Source organism: Geotrypetes seraphini, chromosome 12, assembly GCF_902459505.1.
Source record: "Geotrypetes seraphini chromosome 12, aGeoSer1.1, whole genome shotgun sequence".
Lineage (NCBI taxonomy): Eukaryota > Metazoa > Chordata > Amphibia > Gymnophiona > Dermophiidae > Geotrypetes > Geotrypetes seraphini.
This window is the reverse complement of record NC_047095.1, coordinates 79,111,597-79,136,173: the sequence shown is the minus strand read 5'-3', so window position 1 is coordinate 79,136,173 and position 24,577 is coordinate 79,111,597. Positions and strand designations below refer to the sequence as shown.

Genomic DNA, 24,577 nt, shown 5'->3' with positions numbered 1-24,577 from the left:
CCACCTCTCTCACCTCAGCACTGTCCTCTCAAGAACCAGTTAGTTGTAAAGCAGCCAGGAGCATCTGTAGAGGGCAAAGACAAGAAAAAGAGAGAAAGAGAGAGAACGATAAGTCTAATATGCTCATATCAATAAATGTAAAACAGCAACAATTAAATATAATTGGACCAAGTCATTAAACATTAGAAACCTGAATGACAAGAAACAGTGTATAAGGAGACACAGCTAGCACTGTCCAAAGGGGGCACCCTAACTAGGGACACCCCCAAACTGAGTGCTAAACCCATTCTGAGGGCACTTTTCTAAAGGCTGGTTAGAAAACAGAAATCCAGCTTACCAGTACTTGGAAAGGCAGGCAATCGGAAAATCAGTAAAGCATAGGGCGGGTTCCCAGAATAAAGTGTAGATTTACAAGAAAGAAAATTAGCAAAGGTAAGAACCTAATTTTTCATTCTTGTACAATCCCACTTTATTATGGGACTAGTGGGACATAACAGAGCAGTCCCAGAGAATCAGAGTGGGACTGATGAGCCTGCTGCAAAAGCAGATGATAAAAACAGAATCCTGCTTGGTCGGCACATCGATCCTGTAAAACCTGGTGGATGTATTCAAAGAGGACCAAAGAATAGCTCCAGCCTGTTAAGGCCATGTGCTCAACAGCTAGACCATAAGCCCAAAGTGGTCCAGATCCTGCAGTGCAATCAGGTCCTGCATATGAGGCAAAGGTGACAAGGGAGTCAGATCATCTGATCCCGCTGGAGTTGAACCAGGTCGGCATACCACTGGTGCCTCAAACAATTGGGGTGATAAGGAGCACAGGCCTCTGTGAGCTGCTATTCATTGCAACAGATGCTCTAGCATGGACCACAGAGGGAAGACATATAGGAGACCTTCCAGTGGCCAAGGTTGAACCAGAGCTTTCAGGCCTGTGCAACTGGACTTGCGACATTGATTGAAGAACCGAGCAGCTTTCTGGTTAGCCTCAGTTGCCATAAGGTTGAACATGGGACACCACCATTGTACCACTATACAAACGTACGCCCTACAAGCCCATCTGAATAGTTTTTCTCTGGGGTTCAGAGTCGGACTACTGAGAAAAACTGCCTGATCGATGTCCATTCCAGTCATGTGCGCTGCCGACAGCGCCACTAGGTGTCTCTCTGCCCAAAGGAAGAGAAGTTGAGACTCCATACTCAAGGAGGCGCTCCGGGTACCCCCCTGCCAGGTGATATAAGCCATCGCTGTGGCAATGTCTGAGAAGACTTAAGACGGCTCGATGACGGAGATGATGATCTTTGAAGTGGAGGAGAACCAGATGAAGCGCCCGAAGTTCCAGGTGATTGAGCGACCACATGCACTCTAAGAGAGCTCATCGGCCTTGAACAAAGACGGTCCTACTCCCCACCCCTCCAGCCTTTAAGACTCACATCTGTTGTCAGAATCACCCACTCCGAAATCCAGAGGGGAAGACTCCTGGAGAGTGAGAAAGAAATCACAGCCACCAGGCAAGACTGTTCTATGACACTGATGTCCAGGACAAGAGTATATGTAATGGGTCCCATTACGAAATCAGGGCATCTTGCAGTGGACATAAATGAGCTCTGGCCCATGGGACCACATCGATCGTTGTCTCCAGAATCTGAAGGAACTGCCAGGCTGTTGGGACTGGAGTGGCCTGAAGATCCCTGAGAACCAGTTGGAGCTTCTTCTGACAGGACACAGGCAAGAACAGTTTTGCTGACCCATGAGAAAGTGAACACCCCTATACTCCAAAGCCTGGGTCGACTCGAGGTGACTCTTCCTGAAGTTTATCACCCCACCTAGGTGCTGCAGCAACTGCACAACTTGAGGAACAGCCTGTCGCCTTTCAGACTGCGAGGGGGCCCCAGTTGTCCAGAGATGGGTGAAACAAAATACACAGGGTGCAAAGATGGGCTTCTACCACCACCATCACTGTGGTGAAGGACCTGGGCACCATCACCAACCCAAAGGGCAATATCGAAAAGCGGAAATGTTGCTGCAAGAAGTGGAATCTCAGCTACTTCTGATGTTCCAGAAAATTGAGACTATGGAGATACATCTCAGTCAGATCCAAGGAGGCTAGAAACTCCCCTGAAGCCACCAAGGTGATCACTGAGCACACAGTCTCCATGAGGAAGTGAGGCACTCGCAGTGCTGCATTGACCGCTTTGAAGTCCAGAATCAGTCTCTAATCTGCGGAACCTCTTTTTGGAACAATGAAGTATATTGAGCATCTCCCAGAGCCTGAAACTTGTTCTGGGATGCGAATCCATTGAATACTTGGGTAGAGGACATAGAAACTCTAGATTGTAGCAGTTCCAGAGGACCTCCAAGACCCAATGGTTGGAGGTAAGGGCCTGCAACTCAGCCAGAATGGCCAACAACTGCCGTCCTAAACGCAGGAGGGGAGGCACTGGCCTGGTGCCAAAATTGTTTCTTCACTGGCACCACCGGATTTCCCATGGGCGACTGGCGCCAAGAACCGCTGAGCCACGGCCTGGTACATGAGGAGGGACGCTGGCCAGTTGAGAGTCCAAAGTACGATCGAGAATGCCGGAAGGAATGAAAAGTAGAGTGCCCTGAACCCCTGGAGGGGCAGGATCTAGTCACAGGCAAAGACTTAGGTCTGCGAACCTGCACACAGGCCATAAGAACATCCAACCCGTCCAAACAAAAATTAACCCTTAAAGGGCAACCGGCTCAAGGTTGCCTTAGAGGATGAATCACCAGACCACTGACTGATCCATAGCATCCTGCGAACCAAGAGGAAGAGGTAGACAGCTGAACAAAACTTTTCATCATGTCATAAAGGGCATCAGCCTTATAGATAACACCCGAGACCAGGAAATCCAGGTCCTGGGGCAGAACAGCGTCTGAATCATGGTGAAGTTTGGAATGGCCACGAAGTAAGAGCCTGACACTGCCAGATCAAACAGGTGCTTAAGGAACAAATCCACATGTCAGTCCTAGAAATCCTGCAGGACCCTCCACACCCCACTTTTATCACTGGGGAAAGAAGTGCATTTGGTGACCTGTATCACCGAGGAATCCCCCTTCAGGGAAATTAAATGCTGGTTAAAAGCGTCTTGTCAGGGGATAAAGCCATATCAAGGGACCCTCAGGCACTTCCAAAATTTCTGTAAGGATCCAAACTATGTCAGAATGAGCAAGAAAAAGGTGGATTGAGGCCTCTGGTCACTCATGAGGGAACAAGCTGCAGTGACAGGCTGCTCAGTCCGCAGCTTCAATGCCTGGAGAGATTCAGAGATCAAATCCACTAAATGCACGGGCTGGAAAAAAATCTATGCATTGTAGGATCCACTCCAAGATCCAGGGCTCCACTTGGATCCTAATCCTGAAGATCTGCCAGGGCTGCCACACTCCAGCTGCTGTGGTGCCCATCTGTGCAAGTAGAGGCATGGTATTGGGAGCAACTGCAGGTAACAGCTTATCAACCAGGACCACAGAAGGGAGGCAAGAGAAAAGGCCTAGGTCCAGAAGAGGAGGGGTCCCAGAGGCCGGCAAGGACACCTGCGGAAGGGAGACAGGTAGAGATTTCTGAGGCAAATAAGCCTGATACACCATATTAAGAAAGACAGGGAAAAACCTCCTCCTCCAGGATGGGAGCTAGCTCCTGTGGACCCTTCTTGGGAAGTTTTGTCAGCCAGAAGCCCGAAGTTATAATGCCGTTGTACAGGTCCATGGTAAGACCTCATCTGGAATATTGTGTTCAGTTTTGGAGGCCACATTATCAAAAGGATGTGCTGAGAATGGAGTCGGTTCAGCGAATGGCCACTAGGATGGTCTCAGGCCTCAAGGATCTCCCATATGAAGAACGTCTGGGTAAGTTGCAGCTATACTCTCTTGAGGAACGCAGAGAGAGGGGAGACATTATAGCTTATGTTACTGGCCATATTGAAGTAGAAGAAGACATCTTTTTCCTCACAGGACCTATGGCAACAAGAGGGCATCCGTTAAAAATCAAGGGTGGGAGATTTCATGGTGACACTAGGAAGTATTTCTTTACTGAAAGGGTGGTTGATAGTTGGAATAATCTTCCATTTCAGATAATTGAGGCCAGCAACTTGCTCGATTTTAAGAAAAAATGGGATAAGCATGTGGGTTCACTTCGAGGAAGTGTTATGGGGGAGGGTTCTTAGAATGGGCAGACTTGTTGGGCCGATGGCCCTTTTCTGCCTCATATTCTATGTTTCTATGTTTCAAGGATCTGTGAAATTTTTCACCTGAAGCGTCACATGCGTACTCCCTGAGCCCATTTTTGCAGATATTTGGGTAGAAATAGTGGGAAGACCCCCCTACAGAGGTTGAAGACACAGGGTCTATGCTAATTCTGTCCCCCCTCATGGGCTGCAGCATACGTAAAACAGCTGTGCACCTGACAGCCATCTATCGTAAATAAGGCATGAATCTATGAAATCCTGCCCTAGGGAGCCCATCTGAGTAGTTTTCTTGCAAAAATGAAGCTTGTAAGTGCTGAAAATAACTTTTAATTTAAATCAGGAAAATCTAAGATGGCCACCGCGGGTGCTGAATTTGCACAAAAAATGTCTGGGAAAAATACCAAAAGCTCTCAAAAAACAGTAATTTTAGGATTTCAGGGGTGGAGGGTAGGACATGCAGGGAAACCTTCCCAAACCCCCTTTTTAAGACTCCCCAATATTGCTGATTCAGGCTGTCAGCCTGTACCTCACTGTGACATGTGCTAACTGGAAAATCAGTGCTGAGAGAGCTGAAACAGCTTACAAGGAGATCCTCTGCCTTAGGAAGCAGGCAAGCTGGACTTCAAATCTTCGGACTGCCCCACCATTTGGACATCCAAGGCCAGGTACATCTGGCACTCTCGGACACGCTGCACAGATACCTGGCGGAGGAACGGAGTCTGGCCCCAATCCCGGGTGCACCTCCATGTAGCCTGTGCTCGTTCCACTAACGGACGAACCTGGAATGAGCAAACTCCTAAGGGAACGGTCCCTGAGCCCCGATCTGAAGTGCAGGCTGTCCAGAGGGTGCACTGACTGGCAGCCAGCTCCTGGAAGTATACTTTTCCAAAGCTCTGCGATCTCCCGCAGTCAGAGCTGTCCCAGCAGGGAACCTTTGCAGCACGAGGGCGAAAAACGCAAACGAAAACACTGAACTTTAAAGAAAATAAACACGAGCAGAAGATAACCTCCTACAGCCTGGCTTGTAGGAAAGAAACTGGTTCTTGAGGGGACAGTGCTGAGGTGAGAGGGGTGGAGCTTACATCTCTGAAATACGAGGCTTCCTACAAGACTTGGCGGGTAGATGGAATTCACCCACTGGTCCCAGAATAAAGTGGGATTGTAAAAGAAAGCACTGCTACTTACCTTAACAGGAGCTATCCAAGGACAGCAGGCAAATATTCTCATGTGGATGACATCATCCACGGAGCCCCGGTACGGACAGTATTAAAAGTGTACTGTCACTAAGTTTTAAGAAAACTTTGCAACTGCCAGCACCGCGCATGCGCCTTCTCGCCTCAGTTTCGTAAGCAAGCTAAGAAGCCAACCAGGGGAGGTGGGTGGGTTGTGAGAATATCTGCCTTGTGTCCCTGGATAACACCTGTTACGGTAAGTAACTGTGCTTTATCCCAGGACAAGGAGGCAGCATATTCTCACGTGTGACTCCTTAGCTTACTACAATGGAATGGAGGTAATTAAGAGTGTTGGTCATTAAGAGAATAACTTTTGGAATGTTGCTTGGCCGAAGTGACCATCCCATCTGATAAAGATTCCAGACAGTAGTGAAACGTGAACTGAAGAACAAGTAGCTGCTTTACAGATTTCATTTATGGGAATGGAATACAAGAAAACAACTAAAGCTGCCATATCTGGGACCTTTGTTGTTACACGACCCCCAAGCTGCAGCCCAGCCTGAGCACAGTAGAAGGCAACACAGGCTGCCAACTATGTGAAACAAGTTCTCTTGGTTACAGGCCGACCCAAACTGTGAGGATCAAAGAAGAGGAACAGTTGAGATGTTGTATGTGACTTAACCTGTTGAAAGTGATAAGCCACAGCTTATTTACAGTGTAAGGTATGATGAGCTGTTTATCCAGGGTGAGAATGAGGCTCGAGAAGAAACTGGAAGCACAAATGATTGATTCCAATGAAATCCCGTGACTATATTCATTAGGAATTCAGGATGGGAGCAGAGAACTACCGTATCCTGGTAGAAAGCTTAAAAAGGTGGGTCCGACACCGTTTGAAGATCATTCACTCAACGTGCATGAGTGTTGGTGATTAAGAAATATCACTGTGAATGTGACATAGGCAAGATAAGTGAAAGACATTGGCTGAAATGGAGGATTCATCAGTCTGGTGAGAACAACAGTAAGACCCCAAACAAGTAGAAATGGTTTGAGAGGTGGTTAGATATTGAAAATCCCTTCATAACCCTAGGAACACAAAGATGAGCAGTCAGAGAATTTTTGTTGACTGGCATGGAAAGCACTGATGGCACTAAGGTGAACTGTGATTGAAGTGGTTTTAAAACCTGAACTGGATAAGTGGAGAAATATATCCAACATTGAATATATGGAGAAGGATGGAGCATCCTGATGGTGCACCATGTCCACTTCTGTGAATAGCACTGCTATGTACAATCATGTGAAAAAATTAGGACACCCTATGAAATATTCAGTTCTTTCTTAAGAAATGTTCACATATTGATGTCAAATCTTTTTTTTATTTATCTCTAGAAAAAAAGTGATGTAATTACAGATAAATAAAAATTTTCCTTGATTTGCTCATGAAACAAAAGATATCCACAAAAATGTGTATTCTAACTGAGGAATAAATTAGGACACCCTACACCCTAATAGGTAGTATTACCCCTTTGGCTGAAATAACTGCAGTGAGACGCTTTGTGTAGCCATCTACCAGTCTCTGACATCGGTCTGAGGAAAGTTTGGCTATCTCCTCAATGCAGAATTCTTTCCGCTGAGATGTTTGAGGGGTTTCTTGCATGTACAGCCCGTTTCCATAACCCCACAGCATCTCAATGGGATTAAGGTCAGGGCAATGACTCGGCCACTCCAGGACACACCATTTCTTAGTTTTCAGCCAGTCCTTGGTGGATTTACTAGTATGTTTTGGGTCGTTGTCATGTTGCAGGGTCTGGTTCCGCTTCCGCTTTAATTTTATTACAGCTGGGTCTCACATGTTCCTCAAGCACCCTCTGATACACAGTAGAATTCATGGTGGATTCTTTGATGATGAGATGGCCAGGTTCTGCTGCAGCAAAGCATCCCCAAACCATGACACTTACACCTCCATGCTCCACAGGTGGTATGAGGTTCTTTTCCTGGAATGCTGTATTTGGTGTATAACAAAACATATCCTCTTTTCTGGAGTCTAAATAATTCAATTTTATACTCATCTGTCCATAGAACACTATTCCAGAAGTCCTAATGTTTGTCTACGTTCTCTCTGGCAAACTTCAGTCTGACCTTGATGTTTCTCTTAAGAGAGCAAAGATTTCCTCCTTGCACACCTCCCATGCAAGTTTCATTTGTGCAGTCTATTTCTGATTGTAGAGGCATGCACTTTCATATCAACAGTAGCAAGAGTCTGCTGTAGGTCCCGTAGTGACAAACTTATAAGCTGCTACAATCTTCTTTCTGAAGGCCTCTTTTGATCTCACTATGGTGTTCACTTTCACCGCAGCAGTCATGAGCACACTAAACTAAGGGCCTCTTCTATCAAACTGCGCTAGCAGTTGTAGCGCGGTAAGCTGCGCTGAATGGCCCGCGCTGCTCTCAACGCTCATAGAGTTCTTATGAGTGTCGGAAGCAGCGTGGGCCATTCAGTGCGGCTCTCTGCACTAAAAACTGCTAGCGCAGTTTGATAGAAGAGGCCCTTAATGTCTGAGGTTTAAGTAGGGCAAACCTCCTTCAAAATGCTGAGTAACGATGTTCTAATCATGTGCACCTGTGATACATCTGTGTGTGATTTGAGACATTAAGTGGGAGGATAAGTGGGAGTGTCCTAATTTATTCCTCAGTTAGAATACACATTTTTGTGGATAACTTTTGTTTCATGAGTAGATCGAGGAAAATTTTTGTTGTTTACCTGCAATTATATCACTTTCTTTTCCAGAGATAAATAAAAAAAAGGTTTGACATCGATATGTGAACATTTCTTAAGAAAGAAATGAATATTTCATGGGGTGTCCTAATTTTTTCGCATGACTGTAGATCAGGGGTGTCAAAGTCCCTCCTCGAGGGCTGCAATCCAGTCACATTTTCAGGAATTCTCAAATGAATATGTATGAAATCTATTTGCACTGCTTTCATTGTATGTGGACGGAAGGTAACAGACTTGATTGCAAAAAGGAAGCAAATTAACTTGTTGCTGAGTCTAGAGCTTGAAAGGGTTGATGTTAGGATTTTGGAAAACCGACTTCAAACTCTGTGTTGATTAAAATAGCATTGGACTGTGGAACCCTAGGGCTCAAAGTTGGTGCCAAAACTATCAGGTACGTGGTAAATAGTCTAAGAAAAGTAAAAAAAAAATGTTGATGGGCTAATCAAAACTACAGAAACAGTCCAGGCACAGAAATAACTGATATGTGGGTATCTATGATATCTAGAGAGCATAGCTAATCGTTTTGATCTAAGAGTAGTTTTAAGATCCCAGAGATAAAAGCTGAATGTTTCTTGAATTAGAAATGGTGCATAGATTCAGTCATCTCTAATTTTTCTGAGAAGGGGGTACTACCTCCTGGACATATAGCTGAAGCAGAGCCTCTATGTCCTGAAGAAGAAGGGAAGTACTGAGAGCTAATGGAGAGTCCTGGATAATGTCGACAACATGAAAAAAACAGTAACCTTCCTTGATGATAGAGAACTCACAGGTTGGTTGTTATCAAGGCCAATGCTGTGGTAAAAATGAAGATGACTTCCGATTGGTAAAGAAGCAGCTAAGAAGGAGAAAACAGCAGGTACGTTTGACCTAATACACAGAAGAATTGAGGCCTGAGCTTTTTGAATGTTATTTTTGCTTCTTGTGCGGTGGCAGTCCAGAAGCAGAAGAATGCAGAAGCATATTGCCACTAATATGAATCAGAATGCTTTGAAGTATGAGGTGTAGACCTAGGCCAGTTCAAAGTTAATTGTCCATCTTTGTGTGGCCGTCTCTATAGAGTTGCCAAAAAGCTTTTCCCTTAAACATAGGATTTTGGCTAATGTATTTTGGAGATGATGTCTATATCAGAGACACTTTCTCATAGCTACTGACAAAGCAGATGCTCTAGCTGACAACTCATAAGAATCATAGGCTGAGCTTGCTACATACTTTATGGTCTGTAAAAAAAGGTCAAATATTTTGTTGATATTCTGCAAGATGCTCGGATAGAATATATTGCTCAAGTCAGGCAATTTTGCCACCACTATTTGTCATCTACTATGTTTGAACATAGTGGATGATGGCAGATAAAGACCCGAATGGTCCATCCAGTCTGCCCAACCTGATTCAATTTAAATTTTTTCTTCTTAGCTATTTTCTGGGCAAGAATCCAAAGCTCTACCCAGTACTGTGCTTGGGTTCCTACTACCGAAATCTCCGTTAAAACCTACTCCAGCCCATCAACACCCTCCCAGCCATGGAAGCCCTCCCCAGCCCATCCTCCACCAAATAGCCATATACAGACACAGACCGTGCAAGTCTGCCCAGTATTGGCCTTAGTTCAATTTTTAATATTCATCCCACGCTTCTTTGAACTCAGTCACAGTTTTACTCTCCACCACCTCTCTCGGAGCGCATTCCAGGCATCCACCACCCTCTCCGTAAAGTAGAATTTCCTTTGAATCTACCACCCCTCAACCTCAAAATATGTCCTCTGGTTTTACACATTTTCCTTTCTCTGGAAAAGATTATGTTCTACATTAATACCTTTCAAGTATTTGAACGTCTGGAAAAGATTATGTTCTAACGTTAATACCTTTCAAGTATTTGAACGTCCTGAATCACAGTACAGAAGTATTTGTTTAGCACATTTGCTTTTTCCTCATCACTCTCCATATATCGGTTCCCAGCATCTTTTAGTTTAGCAATTCCATTTTTCATCTTCCTCCTTTCACTAATATATCTGAAAAAAATTTTGTCTCCCTTTTTTACATTTTTAGCCATTTGTTCTTCCGCCTGTGCTTTCGCCAGACATATCTCTCTCTTGGCTTCTTTCAGTTTCACCCTGTAGTCCTTTCTGCACTCCTCTTCTTGGGGTTTTTTATATTTCATGAACACCAACTCTTTTACCTTTATTTTTTCCGCCACTAGTTTGGAGAACCATATCAGCTTCCTTTTTCTCTTGTTTTTATTGATTTTCTTCACATTAAGGTCCGTAGCCATTTTTATCGCTCCTTTCAGCTTAGACCACTGTCTTTCCACTTCTCTTATGTCCTCCCATCCTAACAGCTCTTTCTTCAGGTACTCTCCCCATTAAAGTACGTACGTTTGAAATCTAGGAATTTAAGTAACGTGCGGCCGCTCTCTACTTTAGCCGTTATATCAAACCAAACTGTTTGATGATCGCTACTTCCTAGGTGAGCACCCACTGGAACATTAGAGATACTCTCTCCATTTGTGAGGACCAGATCCAATATCGCTTTTTCCCTTGTAGGTTCCATCACCATTTGTCTGAGCAGAGCCTCTTGAAAGGCATCCACAATCTCTCTACTTCTTTCTGATTCCGCAGACGGAACATTCCTGTCCGCATCCGGCAGGTTGAAATCTCCCAACAGCAGAACCTCCTCTTTCCTTCCAAACTTTTGGATATCCACAATCAGATCCTTATCAATTTGCTGCGATTGAGTCGGAGGTCTGTAGACTACACCCACGTAGATAGAAGTTCCATCTTCTCTTTTCAGAGCAATCCATATCACTTCTTCCTCTCCCCAGGTCCCTTGCATTTCGGTCGCTTGGATATTGATCTTTACATAGAGAGCTACTCCTCCACCTTTTTGACCATCTCTGTCCTTCCTAAAAAGATTATATCCCAGTGTGTTTGCATCCCATCCATGTGATTCACTGAACCATGTCTCTGTGATAGCAACAATATCTAGATCTGCCTCTAACATCAGGGCTTGCAGATCATGAACTTTGTTGCTTAGACTGCGGGCATTTGTAGTCATCGCTTTCCAGCTATTTTTCAGCGGTAATCTCATTTTTCGTATGGATTTTTGTTGCGTTTCACTTTCTGTTGCAATACTAAGAAATGAGTTGTTGATATTGTTTATGTTGCAATCTTTACTACTATCACATCTTTTCTTTTGTCGGGGGTGGTCTCTATAATTGTCCTTCATACATACACTACCTCCACCTTCTAGTTTAAATGCCTAGAAACATATTGTCTAAATTTCTCTGCAAGGTTTCTTTTTCCTGCTGTAGTAATATGTAGCCCATCAGTGCAATATAGCTTCTTGTCCTTCCATGTATTTCCCCATCCTCCTATGTACCTGAAGCCTTCTTGATGACACCAGGCTTTGAGCCATCTATTAAAGTCCTCTGTGTTTTTCACTCTTTGCTCTCCCTTTCTGTATGCAGGCAGTATTTCAGAAAAAGCTAAAGTCTTTACAAAAGGTTTCAAACCCTCACCAAGCTCCCGAAAAGCTTTCTGTGCTGCAAGTGTGGCATTGTTGGCCAGGTCATTTGTTCCCAAATTGATAACAACATCAGTGTTAAAATCCTTAGTTTCTTCCTTATTTATAGTCTGTATTTGCCTGGAACTCCTGGTAGCTGAGGATCCTGGAAGACATTTCACTATTTTCGTCTCCTCGCCTTGTGTTCCAATGTTAATGCCTGTAAAAGCTAAGTAAGGATCCTGCTCGCCAGCATAGTCCATAGTACAACCTTCACGCCCTGTAAGCGCTGAGGCAGAAACACTTGAACTGAAATATTTTTTAGGGCTGACTTCACAAGGAATTATTGATGCTGAAGCTGTGGCCTATCAAATCCTGGAGAACAGATTCTGTAAATGGAATTTAGTTTTCTTGGAGCCACTGTGGTAAAGGCATTTTGCACGAAGTGTCTCTTTAAAAAATGCCATGTAAGGGTAACTTGAGGAGCTCTCTGGGATGCTCAGTATAGTCCAAAGCGTCCAAGTATTCAACACTTGGTCCAGTGTCAGCTTCCAACAAGATAGATAGGGCTTTGCCCAACTGTCTAATATATCTGGTAAAGACAAGTCCTTCTGGAGAAGATCTTCTAGGAGACATTTTCCGTGGTGACAGTTCTGAAGATATGCCGGAAGACTCAGAGCCAGATAAAGCTAGTGCTTCAGATTCTTTGGGAAAGTTTACAATGTCTTTTGTACCAATCCAGTGAAGCTGATGAAGAGGATCGATGAGTATCCTTTTATGCTTGAAAGCATGAGAACGGCGCGATGAGGACTGTCGTGGCAAAAGAGAATGTCGATGCTTCGAGGTAGTGGATCGATGACTTGATGGAAGACTTGAAGAGCAATGCCTGGAGGTAGATTGTCGTCTAGATGGGGATGATGATGCCTTTCAGAAGATCCATGAGAAGTAGCCCAATGTTTCGATGGAGAGCTGACATCAGTACCTGGAGACCTCGTACTGCTATGCTCAGGCTGAGCCGGTACCGAGGGAGTCAATGTGAGCACCCATATGCAGTGAAAATTTAAACACTGCACCGATCTCCCTCCTGAAAGTATGCACCGGTACAGATGGCTCAATAGCTGGTACCTAAGTGCAGCAGGTTTCCTCGAATCAGGTAACCTCAATAAGGATGTACATTTTAATACACCAGTTGATGGCTCAACTGCCAGTACCATCGAGATAGCAGGTTATCTCAAAGCAGGTGACCTCGATAAGGATGCACACCATGAAAAAGAGACAACCTGCGAACCTAGAGAACGGTGGTGTTGGTGTTTTGTGTGCAGTAGAGACCTGCGACGCTTGTTGAGAACGCACTAGCCAGTATACTTGGGGCAACAGGTTGCCTCGAAGCATGTGACCTTGGTAAGGTTACACACCATGAAGAAGAGACAACCCGCGAAACTTGAGAACATTGACGTCAATGTTTAGTCTGCATCAAGAGACTTGATGCTGTCGAGACCCTTGATGCTTGCAAGGCACATATGCTGCTAGTCTTCACAGAGACAAGTGGATGGCTTCTGACCTTGCTTCCCCGATGCTATTTGTTCTTCCGATGTCGATGCAGGAGTTTTCGATGTCGACAGCTCCGAAGATTTGGCTATCCATGGCCGAGCCAAAGAGCTTGTCCTGTTGAATGCGACGGGCCTTGAACATAAGAACATAAGAAATGCCTTCACTGGGTCAGACCAGAGGTCCATCGTGCCCAGCAGTCCGCCCACGCGGTGGCCCAACAGGTCTAGGACCTGTGCAGTAGCCCTCTATCTATACCCCTCTATCCCTTTATCCAGCAGGAAATTGTCCAATCCTTTCTTGAACCCCTGCACCGTACTCTGCCCTATTACGCCCTCTGGAAGCGCATTCCAGATGTCCACAACACGCTGGGTAAAGAAAAACTTCCTAGCATTCGTTTTGAATCTGTCCCCTTTCAGCTTTTCCGAATGCCCTCTTGTTCTTTTATGTTCTGAAAGTTTGAAGAATCTGTCCCTCTCTACTCTCTCTATGCCCTTCATGATCTTGTAGGTTTCTATCATGTCCCCTCTAAGTCTCCTCTTTTCCAGGGAGAAGAGCCCCAGTCTCTCTAATCTTTCAGTGTATGAAAGGTCTTCCATGCCTTTAATCATTCGTGTCGCTCTCCTCTGAACCATCTCAAGTATTGCCATATCCTTCTTAAGATATGGTGACCAATACTGGACACAGTACTCCAGGTGCGGGTGCACCATTGCCCAATACAACGGCAGGATGACTTCTTTCGTTCTGGTTGTAATACCCTTCTTGATAATACACAACATTCTGTTTGCCTTCTTTGAGGCTGCTGCGCATTGTGCCATTGACTTCATTGTTGTGTCCACCAGTACGCCCAAGTCCCTTTCAAGGCTACTTCCCTCTAACAGGAGCGCTGTTGTAAGGTGCAACATTGAGCAGCTCGGTGTTCAGGACCCAAACACAGTAGACATCAACTATGAGAGTCAGTGATAGAAATAGGCCGCTGCACCTAGAGCACTTCTTAGAACCAGTTGGGTTTCGACACAGAGGGAATTTCATCAGTGAGATTATACTCAATGTAAAGTTGAGATAGAGACCCACCGAGGAAAAAATCCAAAGCCGAAGCCAGAGTGAAGAAAAAAGACAAAAATATATATATTTTTAAATTAAATTTTCCATTTCATTTTTTTTTAGTAAAGAGAAAGAACGATATTGATAAAAGTATAGAAACAAAAAAAAAACCATGAAAGTGGGAAGGCAACGCAGACTGAACAGAGTTCAGTCAAAAAAGTACTTTGCTCCGTGGAAAACGAAGAACTGATGTACCCAAGCCTACGTTGGGCGGGAAGGCACTTGTGCAATAGAGGTGTGGGCAGTCGCAAAGTTTTCTTAAAACTTAAGGTGGCAGTACACTTTTAATACTGTCCTTACCGAGGCTCCATGGATGACGTCACCCACATGTGAGAATATGCTGCCTGCTTGTCCTGGGATAATTGGTCATTTTACTATTATTATACTATTAAAATAAAACATAACAAAAATTTATTTGTATACCGAAAAATCTCACAGTTCTATGGGGTTAACAAGACAAAAAAGAAGCTGAATAAACTCAGGAAATACAAAATACTGAACTTACAAAACCTTTTCAAACAGATAAATCTTTAACAGTTTTGTAAAATGTTGATAAGACGATGAAACAGTTATCAAGCAGTGTAAATCCTTATCTCATTTCGCTGCCTGAAATGATAGTAGTCTTTGAACATATTTTTTATATTGACAGCCTTTTACCGATGGAAAAACAAAAGGCAGATGTTCATAATGGGCGTCTTGGGTTCACAAATGAGAAGTGATCCATGAGATAACTAGGTGCGAGACCATGTGACATCTTATAACATATACAGCCAAATTTAAACATCACTCTTGCCTCCAGTGATAGCCAGTGTAATCTTTGATAGTAAGGTGTCACATGATCTGTCTTTTTCAGATTAAAACAAAAAAAAAATTTGTAAGTTTTATGTTAAACTGTATATGCTATACACCACCTTGGGTGAATCTCTTCATAAAGGCAGTCAATATATCCCAATAAATAAATGAACACAAATCTTAAGAGGTCATCCTTCTGCAAATTCTGCAGAATAAAGGATGAGATAAAAATGACTCCGTTTCTCCATACCGGAAAACTTCAAGGGGTGCAAGGATTGTGGCAATGATGTCTCCCACACCAGAGAAGACATTCATGGTGGTAAGGGAAATTTGGATGGTCCAGGCAAAGCGCAGCAGCACATCCTCAATGATAGCACAGTAATAATAAGCCTGCAGATAGAAAGTTGGAAGCACAGGTCATTGGAGATCCTTTGCACAAATCTTTCATTTATTCAACCTAAGGCAAAGCTAGACTGCAGGGATAATGAACACATCTTACCATCAAACAGCAGAAACTCTGAGCTGAGAAACAGACAGCTGAGGATTCCATTAATGAACAAATCTCAGTCTGAATCAGTAAACACCTATAGATATCCCAAGCAATGGCAACAGCTGACCAGCCATCTATTTTTTTCCTAATAGTTATGCTGTAAATCATTTGCATGACTCCCAAATCTTTATGAAACGAGATGATTTGTAAGACCAGTTAACAAAAAGGGTGACTGCTTCATCATTCTTCCCAGCAGATTGTGCAGTATACACCAGACACGATTGAATGCTCGATTACTGCTCACTCACTTTTTGTGGGTAGACTATCTCTTCTCGAAGGAACGTATTCTCCCCAGCATTACGGTCAAAAAGACCCCAATCCATCTTCAGGTCCCAGATGAGGGTATAACAGGAACTGAAGAAGTAGAACACAATCCACAGGTAGAAGAATACTTGAGCATCTGTGTGGTTTTGCTCTGAAAAAGGAGAAAATCAGTTTGTGATAATATGCTAAATTTAAAGAAGCACCAGACCAAAACATACCATATTTAAATCTAGATTACTGAAAAAGTTCAGGCTGTCAAAGAGCAGCAAAAAACCAGTGCAAATGTTGTAAATGACAATTTCTTCCATTCATAAATGCTCAAACCTTTTCAAAACAAATATTCAGGATAGTGCAACTTGTATAACTTTATATGATGAAAAAATCCACATAAGGGCTTATCCTTTTTAGGTTTTTGCAAGTATTAATTTAAGAAACCTACAACCCCTCTCCCCCTAAAAACAAATGTGATTTTACAATTAGGGTGACTTAATAAAAAAAACAAAAAACCCCCCAACCCAGAGTACCCTCACATATAGCACACAGGAGGTGCCCCCTAAATCCTGCCCAATAAGGGGGGGGGATAATTTCATGCTCTTATGTGAAGTATCTAAAAACATAAAAGACAACATTGACCCTTCTGAGCCTTTATCAAACAGACTCATACAGAGACCCAACGGTGGTGCACAAATCATCTCGCAGAAATGTACACCTCTTCCAAGGGTGTAAATGTATGTATGTTCTCTATGGGGCTTATTTTCAAAGCATTTAGACTCACAAAGTACCATAGAAACCCATGGTATTTTGTGTGTCTTAACTGCTTTGAAAATGAGTCTCCATGTCTTTTATAAAATATGTATCTCAACTTTCATTAGTCACCTTGAAATACCACAATATATAGATAATCATTTCAGAACTTTAAATGTGCTTATTAGTGAACGCTCAGACCCACAACTATAACCCTATTGAAAATTCACGGTCTCAGCTGTATATAGAGACCATCATCGTGTGCTCACTGTCTCTTCCACCAATAACCATAGAACATATGTTATAACAGATCCAATAGCCACTCAATTAGAAACAATGACAACTTATCTGGTATATTTGGTGGTAATATGGCCAACACAGCTGCTCCAGGCACTTCCTTAATCACCATAACTGAACTGGTACATTTTCACCGACCCCGGTGAAAATGTACCAGTGGTCCATCCAGTATGCCCAACAGTCACATTAATTTTTGAAGCAATGTTAAACCAACAATGCAGTAATTATTCATTTTATTAAGTTCCATTTTATCTGCTAAGTTTCTCTATTAGATGTTATTCCCCTCTCCCCTGAGATAGGCAAAACCTGTACTCAAGCTATATGAATGTGGTGAAATTGTGCATTCTTGCTCCTGATCCTTACTGCCACACATGAAACATGCCCAGTACCAGCCACATTGCCCTACTGCTGTCCTGATCCATCTTGCCACATACTGAACCCAGAAAGAAGTCGTCCATCTGGCACTGGCTTCCCTGCTGGGGCTGCCATTTAAGCACCATTCCTGCTCATCACAAATGAAGTTATAGCTCTTGATCTGTACAGTTGTGTCGATACTGTCCTCTTTTTATTAATAAGGGATCCTTTGTGTCTATCCCATGCATTTTTGAACTCCATCACTGTTTTTGCCTCTACCACCTTTCCAGGGAGGGCATTCCAGGCATCCACTACCCTCTCCATGAAAGTATTTCCTAACATTCCCTTCTGAGTCTACCACCCTGCAATCTCATCTTATGTCCTGTAGTGTTACCGTTTTTCTCTGTGTCTGGAACAGATTTGTTTGTAGACCTAGAGATGCACTCTTGGTGCCTCTCAGGAGAATGCCATACGCCACCACTGTGGCATTGTCGGAGAAGACTCTGAACGCTTGTCCTTCTATAATCCTTCTGCAACCACAGCAGAGCCAAACAAATGGTCCACAGTTCTAGCCAGCTGATCAACTAATTTCAATGCGAGGGTGTCCAAAGCCCTTGAATTGGCCGACAGTTGCAACGGACTCCCCAGCCCTGGAGACTGGCATCTGTCGTTACAATCACCCAGAAGCCATTTGCAGAGGCAGGCTCCTGGAGAAAAACAGAGGAAGAAGTTCACCACTTCATGCTGTCTCGAGCCTCCAGCATCCAAAGTAGACCTGTCTATAATGGTGTCAGGTCAAAAGTGCGCCGGGACAAAGGCGCGCGCAGACAACTGAGCGCAACGCGGAGGTGTGCGTCAAAGAAAATGACTGTTTTAAAGGGCTCCGACGGAGGGTGTGGGGGGGAACCCCCCACTTTATTCAGATCGCGCCGCGTTGTGGGGGGTTGTAACCCCCCACATTTTACTGAAAACTTCACTTTTTTCCCTAAAAAACAGGGAAACAGTTAAGTTTCCAGTATAATGAGGGCGGTTACAACCCCCCAAACCCCCCACAACGCTGCCGCGATCTGTATTAAGTAAAGTGGGGAGGGGTTCCCCAACAAAAACCCCCGTCGGAGCCCCTAAAAACACTCTTTTTCTTCAGCGCGCGCTTCCGTCTTGCGCTCAGTTGTTGGCGCGCGCCTTTGTCTTCAGCGGTTTTGTCTATGAACCGTCTATAACACATCCATATGTGGAGACCAGCGTGAGAGCAATGTGTGTTGGAGAGAACATATGTGGGCTCTCAGCCAAAGCACCACATCTATTGTGGTAGCCTTGGATCCTAGGACTTGAAGATAAGTCCACTCCATCGACGTCAGACTGTTTCTTTTGTTTTAGAGGTTAGCTGGTTTGGCTTTATAATTGTTTTATGTGCCGTTATGCTTGCTCCTTTTAATATGGATTTTTACTTTCGTCAGCATTTACTTTAAAATTGTCTACAGCTGCAGACTGAAAACCCACATTTTTGATATAGCCTTCAATCCATAACCCTACTCCCCATTGCCCTAGCCAGCAGAATAACTGTTCCCCACAACTGTATCCATGGCATCCTGTTTGTCTGTTTAGATCGAAAGCTCCTTTGAGCAGGGTCTGGCACCTTCGTGATTCTGAACAGCACTGTGTATGTCTGGTAGCACTACAGAAATAGTAGTAGGAACACATATGCTGCTAGTCTTCACAGAGACAAACTTTTGAGTACTGTTACCTTTTTGCTTTGCTGGTAAAGATGGCTTTCTTTTTGTTTTAGAAGTTTTACTGGTATATTAGCCTCTGTTCTTAGTGGTAAAACTCCTTTTTTTTATGGCTTACTAGCTTTTACCTGATGGTGTTTTAGTTTTTATACACCATCTAGATATGTACCCTCATCCCATGGCTGGTTTGTCTTTGTAATTATTTCAATAGCTGGTTTGGCTTCATGTTTGCTCCCTACAATATGGATTCTTATCTTTGTCAGCATTGCAATTGTAATAATGTGCATTTTTTAATACATAGGTTTTTCTTATAGTCCCTATGTCCTTTATAGACATGTAGTTTCTATATTGATGATTGTACATATGTTATATTTTATTATGATATTCATTTTGTTTTGTTATTGTTTTCTAGTTTTATCAACCTCTGATGCAGCCCTTAATGTGGGCGAAACACAGCCTGTGTCTGGTTTTATATGATGAGTTTTATTTGATGTCTGCACAATAAAATTGTACTTGTTCCCATACTTCTTGGCTGTGCTTCTTTTCATTGACTACCAAAACAAAATGTCCAAACAAGGTAGAAAAAAGTGTTTTATTTTGAATGTATTGACTGGAATATATTAACTTAGGGATATGTGCATCACATATATATTTTGTATTGTGTTTAGTGGTGTAGCCATACAGCTGATTTGGGGGGAGGGGCTGGAACCCAAAATGGGTGGGTACAAATTTTCTCCCTGTCTGAATGCAAAATATAAAAATACTTGAGCTGGTGGGGATCCCCAAGCCCTGCCAACTGAAGACTTCTTCCTCTGGTCCGGCAACCAGAAATCTTCAAGCTTTGCAGCTAGTAGCAGTATCCTCAAGCTGCCACTGCTTTCATGAAAGCAAGCTAGAGGGGCAGAGGGAAAGCAGCAACAGCTCTGTAATACTGCTGAAAGGCTGCAGAACTTCAAAAGTTCTGGTCGCTGGATCTAAGGACGGGGAGGAGGTGGTTATCAGCTGGTGAGGCTTGGGGAGCCCCACCAATTATAGCAAAGGAAATGTTCATTTTGAGGGGGGCCTAAGCTCAAAGTGGGAGGCCCAGCCCCCTCTCATGATTATGCCACTGATTGTATTCAGTACAAAATGAAGCACTTGCCAAGTTTAATTTTTTAGGGTTTCCAGTTCAGTTTTGGTATCCATATTTCTAATTTGTGATCCATTGTTCTGTATTTGGTGAAGGTCTGTGCTTTATGTGTGAAGTCATTTCAAGGTGAGTAGGGAAATTGGGGGATAAGCAGGTAGAAGAGGGGCCCCCTCCTTAATTTCTGCCTTGGGCTCCAGCATGACTAAAACTGATGTACAGGGCTGCAGATGTCTATTATCACTATAGAAATGATTAGTACCGTGTTTCCCCAAAAATAAGACCTACCCTGAATATAAGCCCTACCCCCAAAATAAGCCCTAGTTATAGCATCCCTGGATTCGTTGGCAGCAGCGCTCCCCCCGCCCCTGCCGCACCCCTGCTGACCTTCCCATCTTTTCATCTCTCCCTCCCGTCCGAACCCTGCCGACCTTACCACCGCGAGACCGACATAGTGGACATACCTCCCTCCAAACAGAAGCACTCTACACAGGCTGTTTCGTGGCCTTCTCCCGCCGGAGTATTCCCTCTGGTGTATCACTAATGATGTCATCAGCAATGCGGCACACAGAAGGACCTGGCAGGAGACGGCCACAAAGCAGCCTGTTTAGAGTGCTGCCATTTGTCGGTCTCGTGATCGGCAGGGTTTGGCTAGGAGGGAGAGATGGAAAGATGAGAGGGTCAGTGGGGGTTCAGCGGCACGGGGGGGGAATGGGAGGGATAGAAAGATGCTTTGAAAAGGTTCTGCTGCACGGGGGGATGGGAAGGAGGGAGGTAAGGATAGAAAGATGCTGCAGAGGGAAGGAACAAGGGGATAGGTGAGAGGAGAGGAAAGATGCTGTACATGTGGGGGAGAGAAAGGAAAGAGGAAGAATTGGGGTGGAGGAGAGGAAGGGAGAAATGATCATTGTACATGAAAAAATAAGACCTACCCCAAAAATAGGACCTAGTGTGTTTTTGGGACCCAAAATTAGTATAAGACACTGTCTTATTTTGGGGGAAACCCGGTAGTAGTAGGTCACAAATATAAGTAAAGGGGTGCAATTCTCAATACCTCCTGAAGATGGCAGCTAGAACACACTTTTGAGAAGGTATCACTTGTTTGCTGAGAAGTCTTAACAGAAGGTTAAATCTATTATTAGATCAAAGTAAACTCCTACCACAAACACAGATGAAGCTGAGCCACGCAGCATTTCTGTTATGAAGGGCTTATTTCTACACATTTCCCAAGATGTAAGGATTTCTTGCTACTGACTAGTTTTTAAAAAGTACTGTTTTCATTAGAAGTTGCCCCACGCCTGTCTTCAATCTTTTTTCTACATTGATTCAGGTACATATTATAAGCTCTCTGGAGACAGAGAAATAGCTCAATTCAGGTACAGTGAGCTATCTACCCTCTATTCGAAACCTCCCGGTCTCCTACATTCCCTCTTCTCTCCTTAACCTGCCAATATTCTTCTCTCTCCCACTCTTCTGCCCTCTTTTCGCGCCCCTCCTCGTCATTGCTATTCAAACAATGAAATAGAAAGGTATTATCCCTCCAGGCAGGCAATCTCTATTGTTGAGCTTTAGCAGCCCTTTTTCCAGCTGCTCAGAGGGCTGGAAAATCAGAGCACTGCAATTCTGCCCTGAGCTTCCACCCACTGATTCTGTACCTGCTGCTCCTGTTACAAGAACACAACATGTATGGTATGAAGCAAGGGAACAGCCTTCAGTCAGATGCAAGAACTAAATAATAACAATTTTGCACTGAGAAGACACCTCAGTAGTAATGCTGTTTAGAGGAATGCAATGACAGACATGCACAATGCTATTCAGACCAAGAACTGTCTTGTGCACTAAACTTCTTTTTGTCGGCAAAATCCCCCTTTCACCATATTCAGCACCGGGTATAAGCATTAAGGGGGTGCAGCTGGTTCCCATCCTTCTCTGCAGCTGCTGCTTTCCTGAGCTAGCAGCAGCAGTAAACTTAAATGCAGCCATCATGGGACCTATAGGCATACCCCACCGCAACTGTGGATCCACCCCCTCAGACGTCACTTCCTTCTTCTGGTGCAGAGCCGACAGCCTTGGGAGGGTACATGAGGATCTCGCAGCAGTAGGTAGATAGGTGACAGAACAGGATACTTGGGTGGAAATGAGGTGGAGGAAGAGAGAGAGAGAGAGAGAGAGAGAGGAGCAGACGCTGGACAGAAATGGGGAGTAAAGCAAGAGGGGTGCAGATGCTGGACAGAAGTGGGGAGTAAAGAGAGAGGGGAGCAGACGCTGGATGGAAGTGGAGAGCGAGAGTGGAAGATACTGGATGGAGGGGGTAGAGAAAGAACATAAGAACATAAGCAATGCCTCTGCTGGGTCAGACCTGAGGTCCATCTTGCCCAGCAGTCCGCTCACGCGGCAGCCCAACAGGTCCAGGACCTGAGCAGTAATCCTCTATTTATACCCTTCTATTCCCTTTTCCAGCAGGAAATTGTCCAATCCTTTCTTAAATCCCAGTACTTTACTCTGGGGTGCTACAAATGATTGCCCTGGGTGTCACATATTCTAGGTAAGCCACTCACCATTTCCAATGCATTCCTAAGAGGTCTGGAGATTGCAAAATTGTGCTAGTTCACAATACAGGTAGCTGCAAAAAAATCAACACAGCCAATGCCTTTTTAGGCATTAGGACCAAAAAGGAAGTGTTTTAAAATGGAAAAGCTGGGATGACAAAGGGGTAGGAATAGAAAGGATTCTCAAGAATTAGCAAAAAGATTTGCTAAAAGGAATGCATTCACAAGCTCATACCCCAAATATTCTGATGTGAAGGCAAATCAGTGTTGTAATATATACAATGCATATTAGCCCATGCACACAAAAACAACCTTTGAAATGAACTAAAAAATATCTAAAAATGAGGAAAAATTTAAAAGTCTGAAAATGAACCAAACATTTGTGTGTGCATCCCTGCTATACATGAATAGACAGAATTCTTCCTCTTCTTCCTACATGATCTATAATATCTCAAAACATATTCATTTACTGTAAAATCTCACTAATGTAAAGAATTAAGCCAACTAGAAATGTTTTCGGATCTGAAAGAATTCTACAACTAAGAACTTGAAAATCTATCTTACTTTGCACTGGATTTTCCCACAGTGCTTTCTAATATTGACTCTGCACTTGCTGAAAAACTTTAATTTTGAGAAATGCAAACTGTATTGCAGGTGGGAATGGAAGGATAATGGAGGAGGAAGAAATGAATGGCTACATATTATTGACAAGTAGGCTAAGAACACAAAGGTCTCTGATAAATATTCTCTGCCTGTAGGTAGGTGGAGTATTCTATTATAGCCAACAACAGCCCCTTCTAAGCAGACTTACATGAACAGGGAGGTAGAAGTCACCTCCATTAGCTAGGACTTGAGAAAAGGCTTGCTTAGAGACACCATAAGGATCCTTATAATACAAACCCTTAAGGAATAGTACATTATTTTAGCAATCTTTTTCACCAATTTTGACATCAAAAAAGCAACTTTTCCTACAAAGTATCATCACAATATAATACTTGGTAAGTGCTTAACATATTATTGAATATATCCTCTAAAGAAACATTAATGATTAATGATAAAGAATAAAATATTGGAGGGCATATATATATTGTAGGCATAAATGGAAAAACACAGTGAGGTAGTTAAGAGTAGATGGTAAGCTAGTAACAAGGGAGTGCAGTAGTAATTTATTAATATTGATCAAGAAGAGAGGTATTAAAGTACATGGCATAAACAGGAAAAATATTCATGGATCACATACATCAAAGGCTATGGCTAGACTGTAGTCTAAGTACATTAAAATATTATGATATTTCCTAAACAAGGTCAAGTCAATATCTTATGATAAGAGAACCTAGACTGTCAAAGGCACACTGGTGCATATACTGCACCTACTTTACAAAGGGAACATACAAGGGTGGTTTGAAATGTTTCGTAAAAAAGCAAGTTCAACAGAATAGTCTTCGTTAGTCCTGTGAGTTTTCATTTTTTTCACATGGTAGGAAAATAGCTATGAAAAACTGGAAACTTGTTGGGCTAAGTGTATAGCACGCGAGGGAGGGAGACTGTTGTTTATCTTGCCTTTTTTTTTAAACAAAATTTTCAAACCACCCTCTTATAGCATAGAAACATAGAGTATGACGGCAGAAAAGGGCCGTTGGCCCAACACATCTGCCCACTCAAAAGAGCCCTCCCCTTAAAAGAACACTCCATCTAAGCAATTCCCCTAAGTGAACCCACATGTTTATCCCATCGTTTCTTGAAGTCGGGCACGTTGCTGGCCTCAACTACCTGACGTGGAAGGCCATTCCAACGATCGACCACCCTTTTGGTGAAGAAGTACTACACCATCGACCGCCTAAGTAGGAACCTCTATTCCAGACAAAGGAGAACCCAGTCCCC

General features: G+C 43.5%; 1 protein-coding gene across 1 annotated transcript in view; it reads right to left on the bottom strand.

Moving 5' to 3' along the window:
- Positions 1–24,577, bottom strand: part of XPR1 (xenotropic and polytropic retrovirus receptor 1) — a 391,618-nt gene that overhangs the window by 18,041 nt on the left and 349,000 nt on the right. The window contains 2 exon segments of the mRNA XM_033916345.1: positions 15,333–15,472; positions 15,881–16,047. Coding sequence (XP_033772236.1) covers positions 15,333–15,472; positions 15,881–16,047 — 307 coding nt within the window.